The 19408-nt window shown below is 39.0% G+C and overlaps 1 protein-coding gene and 1 long non-coding RNA gene across 4 annotated transcripts; one reads left to right on the forward strand and one right to left on the reverse strand.

Moving 5' to 3' along the window:
• The first annotated feature begins 135 nt into the window (after nt 1–135).
• Nucleotides 136–7046, forward strand: LOC113581481 (uncharacterized). 3 transcript variants are annotated; one of them, XM_035521082.2, is made up of 9 exons: nt 136–195; nt 330–376; nt 1717–2070; nt 2152–2376; nt 2729–3073; nt 3183–3431; nt 4099–4189; nt 4273–4327; nt 4416–7046. In XM_035521082.2, exons 1-9 carry the CDS (start codon nt 173–175, stop codon nt 4647–4649), a joined length of 1623 nt encoding a protein of 540 aa, XP_035376975.1. In that variant the 5' UTR covers nt 136–172; the 3' UTR covers nt 4650–7046. The 3 variants fall into 3 exon arrangements, with proteins under 3 accessions (XP_035376975.1, XP_081562522.1, XP_081562521.1); XM_081706396.1 differs by lacking the exon at nt 4099–4189 and having other exon boundaries at nt 4241–4327; nt 4416–4553; XM_081706395.1 differs by lacking the exon at nt 136–195 and having other exon boundaries at nt 213–376; nt 1764–2070; nt 4416–7044.
• Nucleotides 7047–14929: 7883 nt separating this feature from the next.
• LOC118240458 (uncharacterized) lies at nt 14930–17397 on the reverse strand. The gene is made up of 4 exons (XR_004775430.2): nt 17118–17397; nt 15949–16158; nt 15087–15171; nt 14930–14987 (listed from the first exon to the last, which is right to left on the reverse strand). It is a non-coding gene; the product is annotated as an uncharacterized LOC118240458 (long non-coding RNA).
• Between the last annotated feature and the right edge of the window lie 2011 nt (nt 17398–19408).

Raw genomic sequence — 19408 nt, forward strand, 5'->3', positions numbered from 1 at the left:
ACAAGCTCGACTACGTAGTAAAATGTCAACTGTAATGACAGTGGTTTTGTTTTCCTTAAACATATGGCAGTGTAGAAAGGGAAGGAAATGTGAGGTGTTTCCATAGTCTGAAGTAACCACCCCATCTAACCATTCATGCCCACACACCGCTAGCTCACTCTGTAGTTAGCCCATGGTGAAAAGATCCAGGAGGATGTACGTAAGAGAATTTTGCTATAATAGTTTTATAATACCTTTCTATTTTCTATACTTATACCACATTTCTAAATATACCATAACTTTTATACCATTAACGGTTTATGCCATTTTTTTTCTTGTTTTTTTGAAAGCATGGGCTTCAGTGTCAAACTATTGATCATCCTGCTGGATATTTCAGGTGGGATAACTATTTTAGTCTTGGTACTACAGCAAATCTTGATATTATATTTAATACTAATGGGATGAACTCTAATAGACTGGTGTGTCATAATAGGAAATACAGAAAAATAGAGAAGGACCATAGAACAAAAGAGAGCAGTGAGATCTTTAGCTCTTCTCTCTCTGTCTCTCTGTCTCTGTCTCTGTCTCTGTCTCTGTCTGTCTCTCTCTCTCTCTCTCTCTCTCTCTCTCTCTCTCTTGCTCTCTCTAATGGTACATAGAGCATGTAGATGGCTCAGTGGTTCCCTTCTGTTTTTAGGCTTAATAAATGTACTTGTGGAATTAAAAGAAGTCCTTGACATAGAGTGGTGTGAATAAGTGTTTGGCCCTTCCTGATATCTTATTTTTTTTGCATGTTTGTCACACTTAAATGTTTCATATCATCAAACAAATTTAAATATTAGACAAAGATAACACAAATAAACACAAAATGCAGTTTTTAAATGAAGGTTTTTATTATTAAGGGGGAAAAAAATCCATACTTACATGGCTCTGTGTGAAAAGGTGATTTCCCCCTAAACCTAATAATTGGTTGGGCCACCCTTAGCAGCAACAACTGCAATCAAGCGTTTGCGATAACTGCAGTGCTGTGAATTTTGGCTCACTCATCTTTGCAGAATTGTTGTAAAACATTTAAGTGTGACAAACATGCAAAAAAAAAAGATATCAGGAAAGGGGCAAACACTTTTTCACACCACTGTACATGGTACTTTACATGTAAAACATACTTACAGTCATAATCATAATTGAAAAGAACATTTACATATTGGTGATCTCAGTAATGCTAAGACGCTGATGAATTTCCCACTTTTGGACAGATCTGAGAACATTGCTTCAGCTCTTGTAATGGTTAAGACGAGGGCACAGTTCAAGAAAGCTACTTTTAGATCAGCACAGTTTAAAGACTATTGAATCATAAAAACAAGCTGGATGAATGACGAGTGAACAGAGGAAACTCCTTGGCACTGAAAGGGACCCTGATGTTTGTCTTATATAGATTAAGATTTTAAGATTAACAGTGTACAAATCTGATGTAATATTGTCAGAAGCAACATTGTTTTATGAGGCTGGCAAAGTCTTTGGAGCCATGGAGGTGTAACTGACTGTAAATAACTGAAATTTAGGGGTGCATTTGTATCATATATGAAACTGTGGACTATTCTAAGATTACAAATGGTTTTATTTGGTTTTATGTTTATATATATATATATATATATATATATATATATATATATATATATATATATATATATATATATTAATATGCATCAGTAAGTTGTTTTTTGCTGTTTTTTTTAGTTTCAGCTTCTGTGGTTCAGAGTGTAAATGTAACATGCACTCCTCAGACCATCTGTGCTCTGCGGGAGTCAAAGGTGGAGCTGATGTGCTCTTACTCACACATCAACACCACAACAGTCTTCTGGTTCAGCCCCAAACAGAAAGCTAAATGGAGGAATGAAGAACATCCAGAGGATTTAGCATTAGACTCAGACTACGCAGGACGTGTGAGTTACACTGAGACCACGAGGTCCAGCTCAACTCTTACAATAACAGACCTGAGAGAGAGAGACTCAGGGGAATATCACCTCATGCTCTTTACAAATACAGGAGAGAAATATCACAGCTCCACAGCAGTCAATCTAACAGTTACAGGTAATAAAGGGGCTATTGTAGCAACCTGTTAAGTTACTGTTTAGTTATTTTTGTCTAATCTTTTAAGTTATAACTATTTAGATCTGCAGGTGAGAGTGGCCCCTGCCTATGGATTGCAAAAGGGTCTCACCTGCAGCACTTCCTGTACCCTCACCAGTATCCCGGAGCGTTACTACTGGTACAAGAACGGACAATATACAAACAAATTCACAGAGGGCAACAGAGTCCATTATTTATTCAGCAGTGATGAAGGCAGTTACTCCTGCTCAGTCTATGGCTTTAATGATATACTCTCCCCTCCAATGTGTGAGTGTGAATTTTTCCTCAGTATTTAGTTAATGGACACTGTGATTTTACAATTACAAACTGGTAGTCGGATGACTTAATTTGCTAAAAATCGATTTATAGGGTTAAAGTGTTGCTCCCTTCATAATCACAGACAGAAGGGGAAGAGGTTAAAGGTCAAGAAGCTGATGAAGCCTGGGAGGTCAAAGGGGGGGGGGAAATCTCACACTGACTCATGATGGTCTTAATGGAGATGTTGAGGCTTTGAAAGGGACTTTCTTCAAGAATAAAATACAGATGAAACCAAGACTACTTTCAGAATGACAGAGTGCTGCTTTAAATTATATCATTTAATGGCTTGTTATCATTTCAGGTGTTTTTAGTAAGACATGTTGGAGTGTGACATACACAGACAGAAGAGTGTGTTTTGTGGAGGGATCATCAGTGGAGCTTCCCTGCACTTACTCATATCCCAGTAATGAGAAAGTTGAACACACATTCTGGTATTATGTTCGTCCAAATGAGGATCCACAGGACCTGAGTCAGGAAGAGCAGTTTACTGGTCGAGTGGAGTATGTTGGAGATGAAGAGAAAAACTGCACTCTGAGAATCAGAGAACTGAGGAAGAGTGATTCTGGAGAATATCGCTTTAGATTCAGCGGTAAAACTAGAAGAGCAGTATTCAGTGGTAAACCAGGAGTCATTGTGAATATTACAGGTACCTGCCCATACCAGTCTAATAATAAATTATCATCATCATCAAAAACAACAACAACATTATTATTATTATTGATAATAAATGTTATTTTTGTTGTTGCTGCATACAGATCTGCAGGTGAGAGTGAGTCTCACCCCAGTATCAGAGGGACAGACAGTAACACTGAGCTGCAGCTCCACCTGCACTCTGCCCTACAACCCCACCTACATCTGGTACAAGAACGGACAGCCTGTAACCAACAAACCCACCAAACACAACAAGCTGTACCTGCAGTGCAGTGAAAATTCAGATAACTACTCCTGTGCTGTGAGAGGACATGAGGAACATCGCTCTCCTGCTGAAACCATTCATGCCAAATGTAAGTCTTACTAGAAGCAAATTCCAGTAATCCTGGCAGTAATCTACATCTAGATGAATTTGCTTTTGTGCTTTCTGGTGTTTTGGCTTTAAACATGTGCTAATGTGTCTACATTTGGATGTTCTGCTCACAATGTAAAATTGAGAGTCAGAAAAATCATAAATATATTCAGGTTTTTTTTGTCTGTTTCAATCTGATGTTGCATATGACTCCTATTATTATTATTTACATTTATATAGCACTTTTGTCATACTCAAGAACACTTTACAGACACACACACACACACACACACACACACACACACACATATATATATATATAAATAAGCTTTTACAATCACTCACATACCAATGAGAAGTGGCAGCCAATTTGCACACAGTGTACTCTCCATCAGAAACCAGGTGCAGAGGAAGGGGAGGAGGTTAAGACCAGGACAGAGCACCAACCATCACTGGACACACACACACACACACACACACACAGGTCGCATTCATACAGGACAATTTATAGTGTCCAATCAACCCAACCTCTGTGTTTTTGGACTGTGGTACATGGAAGAACAGGGAGAACATAGAAACTCCACCCAGATAGGGACTTGCCCGAGACCGCTGAGAGGCAAACGTGTTAACCAATAAGCCACTGTGCTTCTCCTGGTTTATCTCTGTAGGTCCAGAGGGGAGAACAGTGTTAAAGCATGTCACAGTGGGAGTGGCAATCTGTCTGGCTCTAATACTCCTCACAGGAGCTCTGTGGATGTGGTATGTGATCTGTTAAAAATATGTGTGATGATCTCAAAATGACTTTCACAGATATGCTTGAAAGAAGGATGTTTGTTTGTCAGGAGGAGAAACTCCAGGTCAGCTGAAGACCACAAAAGGTTTGAGAAGAAAGCAGAGGTGAGTATGTTCAAGAGCAGAGATTATGAAATCATGTCACATGATCAAAAATGACACAATTCCTGTGTCTGTTTTCTTTCTCCCTCAGTGCGACTTTGCTCCTGTGTATGATAATGTCTCAGCCTTGCCCAAGACCTCTGATCCCTCACAGAACACTTCAGATGTTCATGATGGCATTCACTACTCCAGTGTACATTTCAAACACTTCCACACACAAGCATCTCAGTTGCCTCCTTCCTGGCCTGACTTTAACGCCTCCGAAGAGCACAGTGTTCATTATGCTGCAGTGAACTTCAGCAGACATGCTGCTGCCACCCAGTGAGGATAATAGTGCATTATGCCATTCTCATAACATCTGCTGGTGGCTGTATCTTATTAGAGGTCTTTGGTAGCTCAGTCAGCTTAGTCTGAGACCTGCAGATAGATTCAAAAACACAAACCCTGCCTGTAAGGGAGAGAAAGGACACAGGACTGTGGAGAGGACAGAGCTGTAGACGCAGATATGGAACCTGGAGAGATGTTGGGATTTTCCATTCTAGATCTGTTTTGCAGCAATCAACCAATGACTTGAAAAAACAGAAAGCTATTGGTGAATTTGAGCTTATGGGCCAGAGTCATGAAGCTCGAAGGTAACTGTTGTACGCCTTACAAAATGCGGGACACGGTATATACACCTATTCATGAAGTTACCATGGAGATAATAAACACACAGCTGTCAGCTTTTCGCTGCGCTAGAGTCACCTGTACAAAAGATGAAAGCCAACACGTATATTAGTCCATTCATAAAGACCCACGCCCATATACAGACTAACCCCAGTCGTGAGGCCAAGTGTTATTTTTGCAGCTCGCTTTTCGATTATGAATCGCTAATGTCATGTGCAAATCAAGACAAAATGCAGTAGCACCATAAATAACGCAATGGTAAAACACGCTGGCAGACCACATTTATAAATAAGGAAACATGTTACCGCGGCACTATTTGATGTTAACGTCACGTTAAATAAGGCGATATGTTTTATAAATTTGGCCCAGTATGTCTCAGAGCACTAGGCACAACAGTAGTGTGTTAATGATGTGTCGATAAATTGTGAACATGTTTTAGTCGTGTGGTTGTTTTCTTCTCCCTCGTCCACGCCGTGAGGATCGCCGTGAGGAAAACTCTGATCTTGCTCATATCCTTAAGGTGATAAAATGCCAGTTTAGTAACTGAGTTGATGTGACTGCTAAAACTGAGATCAGAGTTGATTAGTTTGCCAAGATTACGAGCTAGCGCTTTAAATTTGATATTTTAAATAGCGATTTCAATTTTTAAATAGATAGGCAGCTAGTCTGTGCCTCTCATTGCTCATCCCAAATAGAATAATCTCTGTTTTATCTCTATTTTAGTGCAGATTTGGCCCATCCAGTTAATAATGTGCTCACAGTTAAGATCCACTTAGTGTAATAGTGAGTTTAAGGGAAACATAGTTGATAGGGAAGAGGGTCAAGTCAATCTAAGTATTGTCTACATAGCTTTATTGAACTTTACTATACAACTGTAATAGGACAGCCCAAAGTTTTGTAAGAAAACATCAGATCCAGTAAGGAAAAGTACAGTGATTTAGAATTGGACTGAACACACTCCTCTGTTGAGTCCCTCATTTCAACTCACGTTTGCGCTGGTCTCCTCACTCCTGCTGCTGACAGCTGTAGCTCGCCTCCTGGTGGAGAACCACAGTAATAACATCACCAGTTTCACACTGCAGTTACTACCCTCTGGAGAAAGTGAATTTAACCCTGTTGATGGCACTGTGTGACCCTATACTGTAAACATCAAAGCAAAGACTCTCTGGACTGAGCAGTAAACAGCCTACGCATTGGCAGGGTGTGCAATATCAATGTGGCTTCAGCTTTTTACCTCATCCATAGACAGACAGCAATGAGAGTCAGAAACAAACCCACAGTGACTCCAGAAGCTGCGTATGTCCCAGCTGGGTTCCCTGCATCAGGAAGGAGAGGGCAGCATGTTACACAGACGTGTGAACAGTCACAGAAGTCTTGCTGTATGATCTCATCAAACTGACATTGGAAATGGAAGTGCAGGATAGTTGTCTTAAAATCTCTTTTTTTCCTGGCTGTTCATATTCATGCTTGAAAGCGGCCCATATGTGTCAGGTATATGAAGATTTAACTATGCACTGGTGCGTGACATTTCAGTTAGTGTGGAGACGTTTGTGCACATGTATGGTGGGACTGGACTGTGGATGTAGGACCACCTGTTCTGTGTGTGTACACTTAAGAAAACATTCTTAACACATCTCACAATAGTGCATAACACATCCAGAAGGGTGGTGGCGGAGTTGTGCTGTCCCAGCTGGTTGTGAGCGGTGCAGTAGTAGTTTCAAGTTTCAAGTTTGGATTATTTGTCACGTACATAGTCATACACGGTATAAATCACAGTGAAATGGTTTTGTGAGTGCTCTGTCCAAATGTTTTCTGGCTTAGCTCGCTGGTCATTGTTATCCAAGCATCTGTCATGTTTGCTTTACATAGTTGCTTGTGCAAACCTCTGCTGGTGTAAGTCATGTGATTTTTTTTGTAGCCTGCTTCCTTTTTGTCATCATGTATTCCTATACTCTCCGTATTGGCTCTAGGACCCTGGACCGTGATTATGACTGATTTTGGATTTGCTCCTAATAAAACTCACTCTTCTTACCATGTGTGTCCACCTCGTAATTGATCCATATTACAACATGTAAAAAAAACCGAAACAAAACCCAACAATTTATTCCCCAAATACTGGCAACTATTAAATATGTCTAAAAATGCTGTAGTTGTCTTATGTCTTAGCCATATGTGACTCAGCATGAGTTGACTGTAATCTAGTAGAAGTTGCCAGTGACACAGAGTGAGTGCAGTTTAAAGTGAGGACAAGAGCAAGAGACAATGAGAACACAAACAAAACACACAGATGTAGTACTGCTGAACCAGCTAGCCAGTGCCCACAAATGTATAGAGCCCTCAACAGTGAAAGGTGCTTCCCAGCTACTTATAAACATGTAGGCAGAACCAGCAGCAAAAAACAGCAAAAACAAACAACAATCAAACAAACTTTTTATCTCATAGAAGCTGCCAGTGAGATGCTGACAGAGTGATGAGAGTTTAAAGTGAGGATCTTACAGACAGCAGGAGAGCGGAACTCCTCATATCCTCTTACAGCACAGGAGTAGCTGCCTGCATCCTCACTACTGTCATACATATACAGTCCATTAGTGTTCTGGTTAAATATAGGCTGTCCATTCCTGTACCAGATGTAGGTGGGGTTGTTGGGCAGCGTGCAGGTGGAGCTGCAGCTCAGTATGATGCTCCCTCTATATGTGTTTGACATCATAACCTTCAGATCTGCAAATAATTTTAATAAAGAAGCTTTGGTGTTAATTTTATAAATAGCATATTTTTATAGTTAACTAGTCTTATGTGATTACCTGTGACAGACAGAGATACTCCAGGATCACCAGTGTATGGACCCCAAGGACCATCAGTGTGGAATCTGAACCTGTATGTGTGAGCGTCACTCTCTCTCAGGTGAGTGATTGTCATACTACAGTCATTCTGGGAGCTCTGTCTATACTGCACTCTCCCCTCATACTCCTCTTCCTCTCTCACATCCACAGCTTCAACACCAACCTGCTGCACTTTAATAAACCAGAATGATTCTGTCACCGTTTGTCCTCCAAGGTATTTATAAGAGCAGGATAGATCAACATTTGAGCCTTTCAGAGCACACAAGTGTATATCACACCCTAAAACACCTGAAACAGATACAGTCACATTCAGGAAAAAATAAATTCGGGTAATTCATAAAATATGAATGAATATTACTAATTAATATGTTAGCTTTTAATATTAATATTTGCTTTTAAACCAAGCCAGATAAATGCAGAGGAAATCTGCATAATATTTATCCATCATGTATATATACTCACTGAACTCAATTTTAGAAACACCTGCCTATAAATATCCACCAGGACATCCCATTGTTTCAGGCAGTCTATTCCTAACAGAGCCTCTCTCTCAATATGGAGTTAGTTTACCAGTTACCTTCCTTCCTTAAAGATACAACTGATTTCCTTATTAAATGGAATGAACTTTACAACATTAGTCAAGATGATTTATTATGTACCATGGATGTATCAAGTGTGATACTAGAATTCTTAGTATAACTCACACAAGAAATTTGACAAAAAAAAAAAGTTATGTTCTGTAACAAATGTTATTTACAGATTCAAGTTCTCTGGGATAACTGGTTTCCCCAAATTGTGAATATATATATATATATATATATATATATATATATATATATATATATATATATATATTTTGAACATTATTATACATATTTCAGTAATGCTTTTTCACAGTACGAGGAGTAAATGAGGAGTGAGTTTCCTTGCTCTTATGAACACATGGCCCCTCTAACATAGCCACTGGCCCCAGCCTGGCCCCCCATTTCAAAGAGTATAGAATTGCAACTGAACCCTCCCTCTTTCTGTTTCAAAAGAGCCCCTAATCTAAAAGACCCTTTAATTTGGGTGCAGTTACCTAAACAATCTACGTCTCTTCCTTTGAAGGAAGTTGATGGTAACTTTAAATGTTTTCATTTATTTATTGATGTGAATACAATTATGAAAACTTTGTTTTATCCTCTTCCTTGAACTCTATATACACAATATAGGTAATTCACCTTTTACTACACTGTAGATATTAATTTGTTACATGGATACTGACATCAAATACTTGTGACATTTTGATGAAGTATCCAAGGGAGAGGCCTCTTTTCTGCATATAAGTGGGATGAGATGTTAGAAACACGCTGATGAAGACCTAAGGGCTGAAACGTTCGTGTCTTTGAAACTGTGTCTTCAGTCACTTAAACTATTGCATTATATAAGAGTGCTGTCCAACCACATTCACTCATTAATTTCTTCCATGGATCCATCCTGTCAGAAATATTTCTTCAAAGAGTAAAGGGAGTGGCCTGTTTAATTAATTCTTCTTAGTGTACACTCAGAGTTTTTGTATAGCCAAACTGTGGTGATGCACATGTAAAACAGCAACACAGCTGTGTCTTATAAACTTGTACCAATAAAGCACCTACAATCATAAGTACATTTATGTCCATCAGTATTCAGTATTAGTCTGACTAAGATCCGACTGTAAGACACGCTTGCTTAGTAAGTTCAGACTATGCTGCTGTGAGTGTAGATGGTACAGTGAAGGGACTGGTGTTTGCTCAGCTCTTGTAAATGGTTCTGTCCAGTTTCTTACATGTACACTATTGTAAATGTAATCAGTATCACTGCTCTGTTTCTGAGTGTATCAGTGACAGAGAGTCTGGTGAATTCTCTCATCATGAAATATCACACACTCTCATGTCAGATCTGACCAGACTGGATTGGAAGGGATCAAGTGACTGAATAATTACTAATTGAATAATATCCGTTGTATAAAAAGAATAAAACACATGTGGCATGCAAATATGTAGAGTAAAATGGATTGTGCAAATATGTCAAATATTGAATAATACTGAAGTTCAGAGTTAGTCTTGAGATTTAGTTCAAATCCAACACTTACACACTGCAGGAGAGTGCTGTCTGCTGCCATACACACTACAGGAGTAGCTGCCCTCATCAGATACACTGGTGGAGTGGAGCATAATGGAGGCATCATTTCTATATGACCTGTACTGTCCATTCCTGTACCAGTAGTGCTGAGGGGTCTTACTGAAGCTGCAGGTGGAGCTACAGGTGAGTTTCACCTCTCTCTGTCCTACAGTCTCAGGATTCACCTTCAGGTCTACACACACATCACATCATGCACATCAGAATGTTTTCTGTGTGAGAAAAACATGGTGTGCATGTGTATGGAACAGAGAAAGTGTAGATATGGATGTGTGGGAGAGAAAGAGATACATTTTGTAAGTGTCCATAAACTACCTATGGTTATACAAAATTGTTCCTACTAAGTTAACAAGTATGGTTCAGTGTGAAAATCTGAGTTCTAAAATTCAAAATTAGTTAATTATAGACTTAAATGTCTTTACTGTTAGGGACACTAATTTGTACAAACAGTAAAATCAGTTGGTCAGAGACCCAGTCACAAATGTGGTAATATTGAAAACTTTGTAATGTCCTCTTTAAAGCAGCACAGAGTTTAAAGTGCAGTGTTTTTGTTATGGGAAAGTCTGTTAAAAGTAGAAATCCACCAGAGTGACAATAATGAAGTGTGAAATATGTAAGTCCCCATGTCCCAACAATGTATAATGTGTGTATGGCAGTGTGTGTGTGTGTGTGTGTGTGTGTGTGTGTGTGTGTGTGTGTGTGTGTGAGAGAGAGAGAGTGTGTGTGTGTTCTATGTTTTAAGTTTGTTATTACCTGTAACAGTGAGAGTAACTCCAGATGAAGCAGATATCCATTAATTCCTCCATGTTCTAAATCTGAAGTTATAAACTCCAGAGTCACTTACATTCACGTTGTTCATTGTCAGTGTACAGTCATTCCACCGTGTGCTTACAGACACTCGTCCTAAGTATTGAGGGTCTTTACTCAGGTCTTGTGGTTCTCCATCAGATCTCTGGACCTGATACCACTCTCTCGCTCTGACATTGGAGGAACTAGATGTATACTTGCAGGGGATTTTTACTGTATCCATTAGGAGCACAGAGGCTCCGAGAGGAGAGAGCTACACTGTGCTGAGACTGAGTTTCTGGCAAACACACACACACATACACACACACACACAAATGTACGCACACATGCACACACACACACACACACACACACACACACACACACACACAAACGTACGCACACATACACACACACACACACACACACACACACACAAACGTACGCACACATGCACACACACACACACACACACACACACACACACACACACACACACACACACACACACACACACATAGGTGCATGAAGTTATTATAAATTGTTTGCATGAATACACATAAAACAGAGTAGAAAATAAGAAAAAAAATCTAAACTTTACCTGCCAGTAACACGAGGATTGCTGCTATAATAATATTTCTTGATGTTCAGAAAGACATGGTGACATCACTGTTCATGAAGAACCGATACTTGAAGCTCCAGTAAGTCGTGACTTTAGGCTAAATGTTTCTGATAAATGATCAGAGAAAAAGCCTTAAGAATAAGAAGAATAAGCAGCCTGTGCTACTGTCTTGTGTTCCTGAGTATAACGGCCGTGACCTCAGTCCTGCTCCTCCTCACCCATCCTACACTGGGAAGATGTTGTGATCTTGGTTACTGTCAAACAGCAAAGACACGGAAGGTGTGTTGTGCATTTAGCGCAGCGTTCTGTCATCATACCTCCCCCCTTTATCTTATAATGTCTTCCTTTTTCTGGACTCAAGATTCTTAAAAATGCAGAAAACTGCTCTCAAAAGCTCAGACTGTTGAGACTCCCGAGCTTTTTCGGTCCCCTGAATCCTTCTGATAGTCACCAGGTATTCTGATTTGATGACATCTTACTTCACCTGACTTTACACACACCGACCAATTTGATGCCATCTTAATATGTGCAGGTCCATGTTAGTATTGCCTAGGGTAGAATGTGGGCTGGTGTACGTAGATTTTAGGGTTGTACATTTTAATCAGTCAAGAATGTTGTGCAACAGTCTAGGATTCTTGGAATTGGTCCAGTTTATGACCCTGTTTGCTTATGCAGGATTTTCATTTGAAGGTAGTGACAACAGTATTTGAAGTTAATGTCATGTCAACTCCATGTACCAAACTCCTTATTCTACTATGCCAAGGTAAATACAATTTACCAATCCCCCCCTCCCCCCACACACATACACTATTCATTAGATGTCTTTTCCCAAAATGTCTGAGCAGAAAATACCACTATATGTGACTGGATATTTGTGTGCTGTAACTGTCTTTAAAAAATTGTTTAGAAACATATTTTGCTGAGCATGTCAGTAACATATGAATATGTAAAATTTTGACTGTTCATTGAAATTTCCCTTAACATGATGATAAACTATGCATGTGTTCAGCTGAATTTTTACTTAAAGTATTATTTAAATGTATTTCAATTTAAAGTATAATTTACATTTATTTAAAATATTTAAAATACTTTATTCCATTCTTTCTGTTTTTCCATAATTTGACTTGATGATTTCCTTGATAAGGCTAAAGATGTGTATGTCTTTTCTTTTTATATGTTGTCTACACAAGTGTGTGAGAAGACCTAGACATTAAATATATAACAATATCTTTAAGAAAGCCTATATGATCCTACCAGACTCATTTTGCTTTCATTGGATCATCACATTGTCTCCATCTAGTGTCCGATATCTTTAATTGATTCTAGTGTCTAGTTGATGTACTTGATTCCAGGAGCTCCACTAAGGTCTACATAGGTAAAGGTCTTTGTCACTTTTTTTTCTAAATTACTAAACAGTACAAATGCACTATAAAACTAACATTTTATTTTACTTTTTACCCATTATACATTTAAGTACGCGCCTACAACAGTACCAATCAACAACAAGTGCAATATTAGTACCAAGCAATACATTTCAAACATTAAAAACCCTGATAACATACTGTTGAATTTAAGACATAATGTATAAACCATACATTTATTTCCAAGTAGTAGCTTACTGTTCTTCCTTGTGCCAGTCTGAGACAGAGCTCATATGAAGTGCATAGATTTAACTGTATACCTAGCAATCCAATGCTACTTGATCACATACTTATTATTACTATTAGCTGCATTTATATAGCGCCTCTCTTAAACTCAAGGCCGCTTTTATAAATATCGTGTTTTTTAATTTTTTTACATTTTATTTTTACATTTTTTTACACACTCACACACCTGATGAAAAGTGGCAGCCAATTTGCACACAGCATACTCTCAACACCCTGGGGGACAGTACTGTGTGCAGGGAAAGGTAAGGAGGTTAAAACCAGGACAGAGCACCAACCATCACTGGACATACATGCACACAGTATATACACACACACACAAGACAATTTAGAGTATCCAATCAACCTAACCTCGATGTTTTTGGACCTACATTGATTTAGTCAGGAATTTTAATAAACTCTTGAAAAATGAGTATTAGATAAGATGCATAAATAGCTAATAGGTAAAGATGGGCATGGATAAATGATTAAAAAAGAATCACATTACATTTAGTCAAAGTTGCAGTTTCTGACATACTTCTGTCATGCTGGTTACAAAGGAGATGCTGACTGCATCACTGTTATGGCAGAAGCATGTATTTCAGCTTGGCATGTTTCTTAATCTTTGTGTAGTCATTGTAGTCAATTATAAAATGTAGTCATTTTATAATTTGTTACAGTAAATTACATATTGGTCTTTTAATAGCCAGTGAGAATCATCCAAATCCCTTCCACTGTAGTATACAGGCCCTACAACACCCATGTCCCTCCTGTCTGTGTGGATGCTGTGCTGATTTGCTTAAACACTGGGATTATATGTGTTTCTCAGTGTTGCTCCAGGATCCCGAGCTCCTGCATCTTGCAAATCAAATTATTTTTTTCCATCTTAGGTTAAAAGTTACACTACAGCAGCCACCAGGCCCGGTACCCTCCCCTTAAACCACCCTCTTAAAATGATTTTTTACTGCTAGTGAATTTGAAAACATGAACCAATACTGTGGGCTTGCAGCTTTAGCTAACTACTGATATAATATTAGCCCTCTTCAAACTTGGTGCTTGGCGATCTTATAAAAGAATATGGCTTGTTTGAATGATTGATGACTTCTTCTCAGGTAACAATACTGAAAAACATTTTCCAACAGAAATTCAAAGGCAAAAGTTTTTTTTTTTTAAGACAGTGTTACACTTAATTACCACTGATATAACTGTAACCCTTCATTAACGTTCTGCTCAACTCCGACTGTTCTAGAGGAAAAACATTTTGTGGCAAGGCTAAAGCCACTAGGGGACTGAGCCCTGGATAAAAAAGCCCCAGAGCTCACACTGAGGGTGTTGTGTTTCTCATGTGGAGGGTTTGGGTTTATGGATCTGGCTGTAGGTCTGAGATGGGTCATCAGCTGCTGCAGCTGCCAAAGCCCTTTGGAACATGAAGAGAAACAGCTTTTAGAAGAGCCTGTAAAATGGATTCACACCTTATTATACACTGAGTGATTAATTAGAGTAAGAATGTAATGTCAGTGTCAGTGTAATGACATGATTTGCTCACTGTTGTGGAAGTTTTGTGTCGGCTAAAGTTCACAGGAGCATACTGAACACACTCTTCCTCTGAAGAGTTAGTAGGAAGTCTGGTGGTTGACACTGAAGACCCCTTCTGGGTTTGGGAATGTTGGAAATGAAGGCTTAAGTAGTGAATGTCATTTTGGTCATCTGATGATGCTTTTCGACTGAGGTTAGTCATGGCCACAGTTGGGATACTTTCATACACATGAGCCGTATCACACTAAGAGTGGAAGAGAGAAAAAGAGAAAGAGAAAGTGAGTGAGGAACAGAGAGCAACAAAAACTGAATCATGTCCCATGATCTCTCAGAGTATCCCCTCGAACATTCTTACCTGGCCATCATCCCCAGAGTTCCTGTGCTCTTCAACTGACCTGGACTTTCTCCTCCTGCTAAGCAACCGACCAATGTAGAGTTAAAAGTAATTAAAAATAACCATTTCATTGAGAATGACATTAAGGGTATAAATAATATGTTCAAATTTCACATACCATATCCACAGAGCTCCTGTGATGAGTATTAGAGCCAGACAGACTGCCACTCCAATTGTGACTTGCTTTAACGCTGTACTCTCCTCTGGATATTCAGAGATGGTTATAACAAAACAAGGCTATATATATATATATATATATATATATATATATATATATATATATATATATATATATATATTATATAATACATGGAGAATAATGGAGAACAAATAAATGTCTACGAAAACACTAGCAGTGTAACATACATTAATTATATTGTACAATACTGCCATGGAGTAAGGGTTAAGGGTAGTGTAGCGTAATTTATATTATATTATACTGTCACATTGTCCAACCTATGCCACCAGCAACCAGCAGGGGGCCGAGGTGGTGCACTAGGAGAGCAGGGAACTCCACTTCCCAGGATTCTTTGGGCTGATTGTGCACACCTGCTGGGCTCTGGATTTAAGGCCACACAAACAGTAGCCCAGCGTCACACTTTTGTAGAGGGGTAACTAGTATGGTATTGGAGAGCGACCAAAAGAATATGTTGAATTGTTGGGAAAACCTCCCCTTTGACTAAGCAAGTTGTTTTGGTTTGTTCCCCCCCCAAGTTATATTGCATTCCTTCTCATTGCATCAGTGCTTCTTAGTGGTAGTGTGTAGGTTTACTGCTCCTGACCTGGCTTGTTGAGTTCCACTTGGGGAAGACTCAGAGATTCACCTTCATTTTGTTTTACTTCCTTTTTCACCATCCACAAATCAGTCTAGTTCCAATATATCACCTTTCTTGGTGTCTTTGCCCAGTAAACATTGTGTCCCCACTGGTGCCTCAGTTATAAACTTTTACAGTATGCAGGACTCCAGAGAATGGTGTTACCTCCTAAAACACAGGAATACTGGAATCCATCCTCACTGTCTGCTGGTTCCAGATACAGCTTGTTGTGTTTGGTGGGTTTGTTGGTTACAGGCTGTCCGTTCTTGTACCAGATGTAGGTGGGGTTGTAGGGCAGAGTGCAGGTGGAGCTGCAGCCTAGTGTTAGAGTCTGTCCCTCTGATACTGGGGTGAGACTCACTCTCACCTGCAGATCTGAATTTAAAACCATACAATATATTCATCTGAAAACAACAAATGTTTCATGTAGACATTATTTGTGACGACTTGAGTACCGCAGGACAAGGAACAGGCTGCAGAAGCATCTATTGACAGACATTTTATATACATGAATGATGAATGATAATGGCACTCACACATAGCAAACCGGTGCAGCATGAAATAAATTGATAACAGGAAGAAACATAAAAAGTTGAACAATTAACATAATCTTACACATGAACTTGTGAAGAAAAACACTTGCACTAACACCAAAGTGGGGTTCACATTGTTGGAAGCAATTTCTTGACTAATGCGTGTGTTCATGAAAGGAAACGCCAAACTTCCACTGGAGTCGGTGTAAAAGTACAAAGAGTGTGTTTATTCCAGGTTAGTAATAAATCACAACTCAGGGAAAATTCGAAAGATTAAAGTATTCCTAATTCGAAATGCATCACGGTAATAAAAGTGTGTTGCTCCCAGGACCACTGTCTTCGCTGAAAATCAAACAAAACTGCCACTGCCCAAGACACTAAAAACCAAGCAAAAAATATAATGGCATGACTTAGCAGTAATTTACATCTTAAAGTGATAGTACTCAAAAGGTTATGAACATAATCCAAAAACTAGTGCTTCGGCTCCCACAGCCAACAATGACTGACATCTCACTCTACAGAGGGGTTTGTATACATAAATATGTGACGTGAGTGAATGATAACAAGAGGGGTAGTCACAGTCAAAACAGTCAACAATCATGATTGCCATAGTACGTGGTGCGCCATACCACGTGATCTGTGGGAAGGTGAGCTTACCGTTGATTAATCTGTTCTCTGCAAAGCACTTTGGGATTTCTGACACAAAATTAAAAGTACTATATAAATAAGATTATTATTAGTATGAACAGTATTATTAATATCAACACAGAATGTGGTGTTACATGAGCTGTGGGCAGTTACCTGTGATATTTAGAATGACTCCTGGTTTACCAGAGAATTTCCCTCTTTCAGTATTAGTGCTGAATCTAAAGCGATATTCTCCAGAATCACTCTTTCTCAGGCCTCTGATTCTCAGAGTGCAGTTTTTCTCTTTATCCCCAACATATTCCACTCGACCAGTAAACTGCTCTTACAGACTCAGGTCCTGTGGATCCTCTTTAGGATGAACATAATACCAGAATGTGTGTTCAACTTTGTCATCACTGGGATATGAGTAAGTGCAGGGAAGCTCCGCTAATGATCCACAACATACACTCTTCTTGTGTATGTCACATTCCAGCAGAATGTGTATGTCACATTCCACCTGTGTGTTGCATCAGAATATTTCATTCCTTGCTAATTATTTGGGTTCCCACATTCCTATGATATAACTCAGAGTTCGGAAACCACAGTTTAACAGAGGATTACTTGTTTATATACTTACATTTTGTAGTGAAAAATGTAATTTTTATCATATATGATGTGGGCGGTGCAGAGTTTGGCTGTGGTGAGCGTCTGTGTATCAGGCAGATTAACTGAGTTGGACTGCACTCAAGCAGAATCGGTTTCCTTCCTCTTGTCTGTTCAGTTGGAGGGAATCAAACCCTTCCCCATTTAAGTATGCATATTACGACACAAATGCAGACTGTTGAATCATAAGATGAGTGCTGGGCCCTGGTAGTGGTTTCTGAAAGCTACTGGTCAGCAAAAACATTTTCACTGCATGTTACAACATTAAGAACTGCAGTACTTAAAATTCTTCTTGCTTCTTTACTGTTACTCTCTGGAACAAACAGTGTTCCTTATAAACTCTTATTTCCATGTAAGGATTTTGGTAAATTTTTACCAACTAGTCCCACCACTATGTGCAGCACTAGCATAAACAAATATAAAAGACAGCATATATTAGACAATGGAGTCATCTTGTGTTGTGGCCAGATGAAGACACTGCAATGATATAGTGTAGTTAGTAGTAGTGTCAGGCCTCTGAACTGTGCCCATTGAATTATATTAATTTTAAGTGTTCAGGGTCAAAAGGATGAGGTGGTGGACTTTTATTGCTGGTTTTAATTGTTTTGCTGTGCATGATAGACACTCATATATCAATGAAGTAACAACACCCACGGCACCAGAGAGACAGGAAAAAACAGAAAAAAGTCATTATTGAATACCATCAAAAGCACACAATAAATACAATATAAATTTATATTAATATAGCACCTTTCAATGAACCCAAGGTTACTTTACAAGTACCAGACATTGCTTTTACATGCAGGCACACACCAGGGAGCAGCAGCAGCCAACTGCACACAGCATTGTCTCATCTGGAATCCTCAGGCCCCTGGGGGACTGAATCAGGTGCAGGGAGGGGAGAGAGGGCAATACCCAGACACAGCACCGTCCACTGGGCATACAGGCACACATTCACACTAGGACAACTTTATTAGACATATACTCGCACACCAAAACTGAATCCCTTAAGTCTGAACTCTTCTTTAATCTCCATACTGATCTCTAAGAAAAATGCTGTGCACCAATCATCTTTTGGACTGCATAGGGAAAACCACCATTATTTATTATTTGTCACTGAACAGGGCTTTCATATGCCATTGCTATTCAAAGGCTTATCTTCATTGGTGTGTTTCATTGTCTTTCCTTTATGTTTGAGTGTTTAATGAATTTTGCTTTTGTTATCATTAAATGGTTTTGTTTATTGAAACAATGACTCATGCTTGCATCTTGCCCACCCTCGTCCTAAAAATATTCTAATTTTAAAATGTAAAATTTGGCACAGGGAGCTTCACATAGGATATGCTTAGGATTATAAAGAAAGTGTAACAAAAATAGATGAAGATACAATACTGGAAAAAATATCAGGATCTATTTTTAAAAATCACAAAATTGTAAAAACAATTTACACAATTTAATGTGCACTAAAAAGAATCATAACCAGTGAGGGGAAAAGCAACCCCAGAAAGAAAGTATACACAAAAGCATATTTTAGCAATGTGTATGAGAACCTGATGGTGTGATGGGGAGTCTGGATGAATTTGCGTACCTACATTATAACCCATAAGTTTGGAAGGAACAGTGGCTTCTTGAAACAAACAGGCATTTCTATCTATTTGTTCTGTGATGTGATTTTCTCACAGAGCAGTAACAGTCATCCCATAGGAGACGTTTGGTGAGAGATCTTGTGACTGTGAGGACCAGCAAGGATGTAGGCAAAGCCAGGCTAAAGTTACCTGAGCAACAGCCCTTTGCCCTCTTTG

Source organism: Electrophorus electricus, chromosome 23 (assembly GCF_041902795.1).
Source record: "Electrophorus electricus isolate QZ-2024a chromosome 23, ASM4190279v1, whole genome shotgun sequence".
NCBI lineage: Eukaryota > Metazoa > Chordata > Actinopteri > Gymnotiformes > Gymnotidae > Electrophorus > Electrophorus electricus.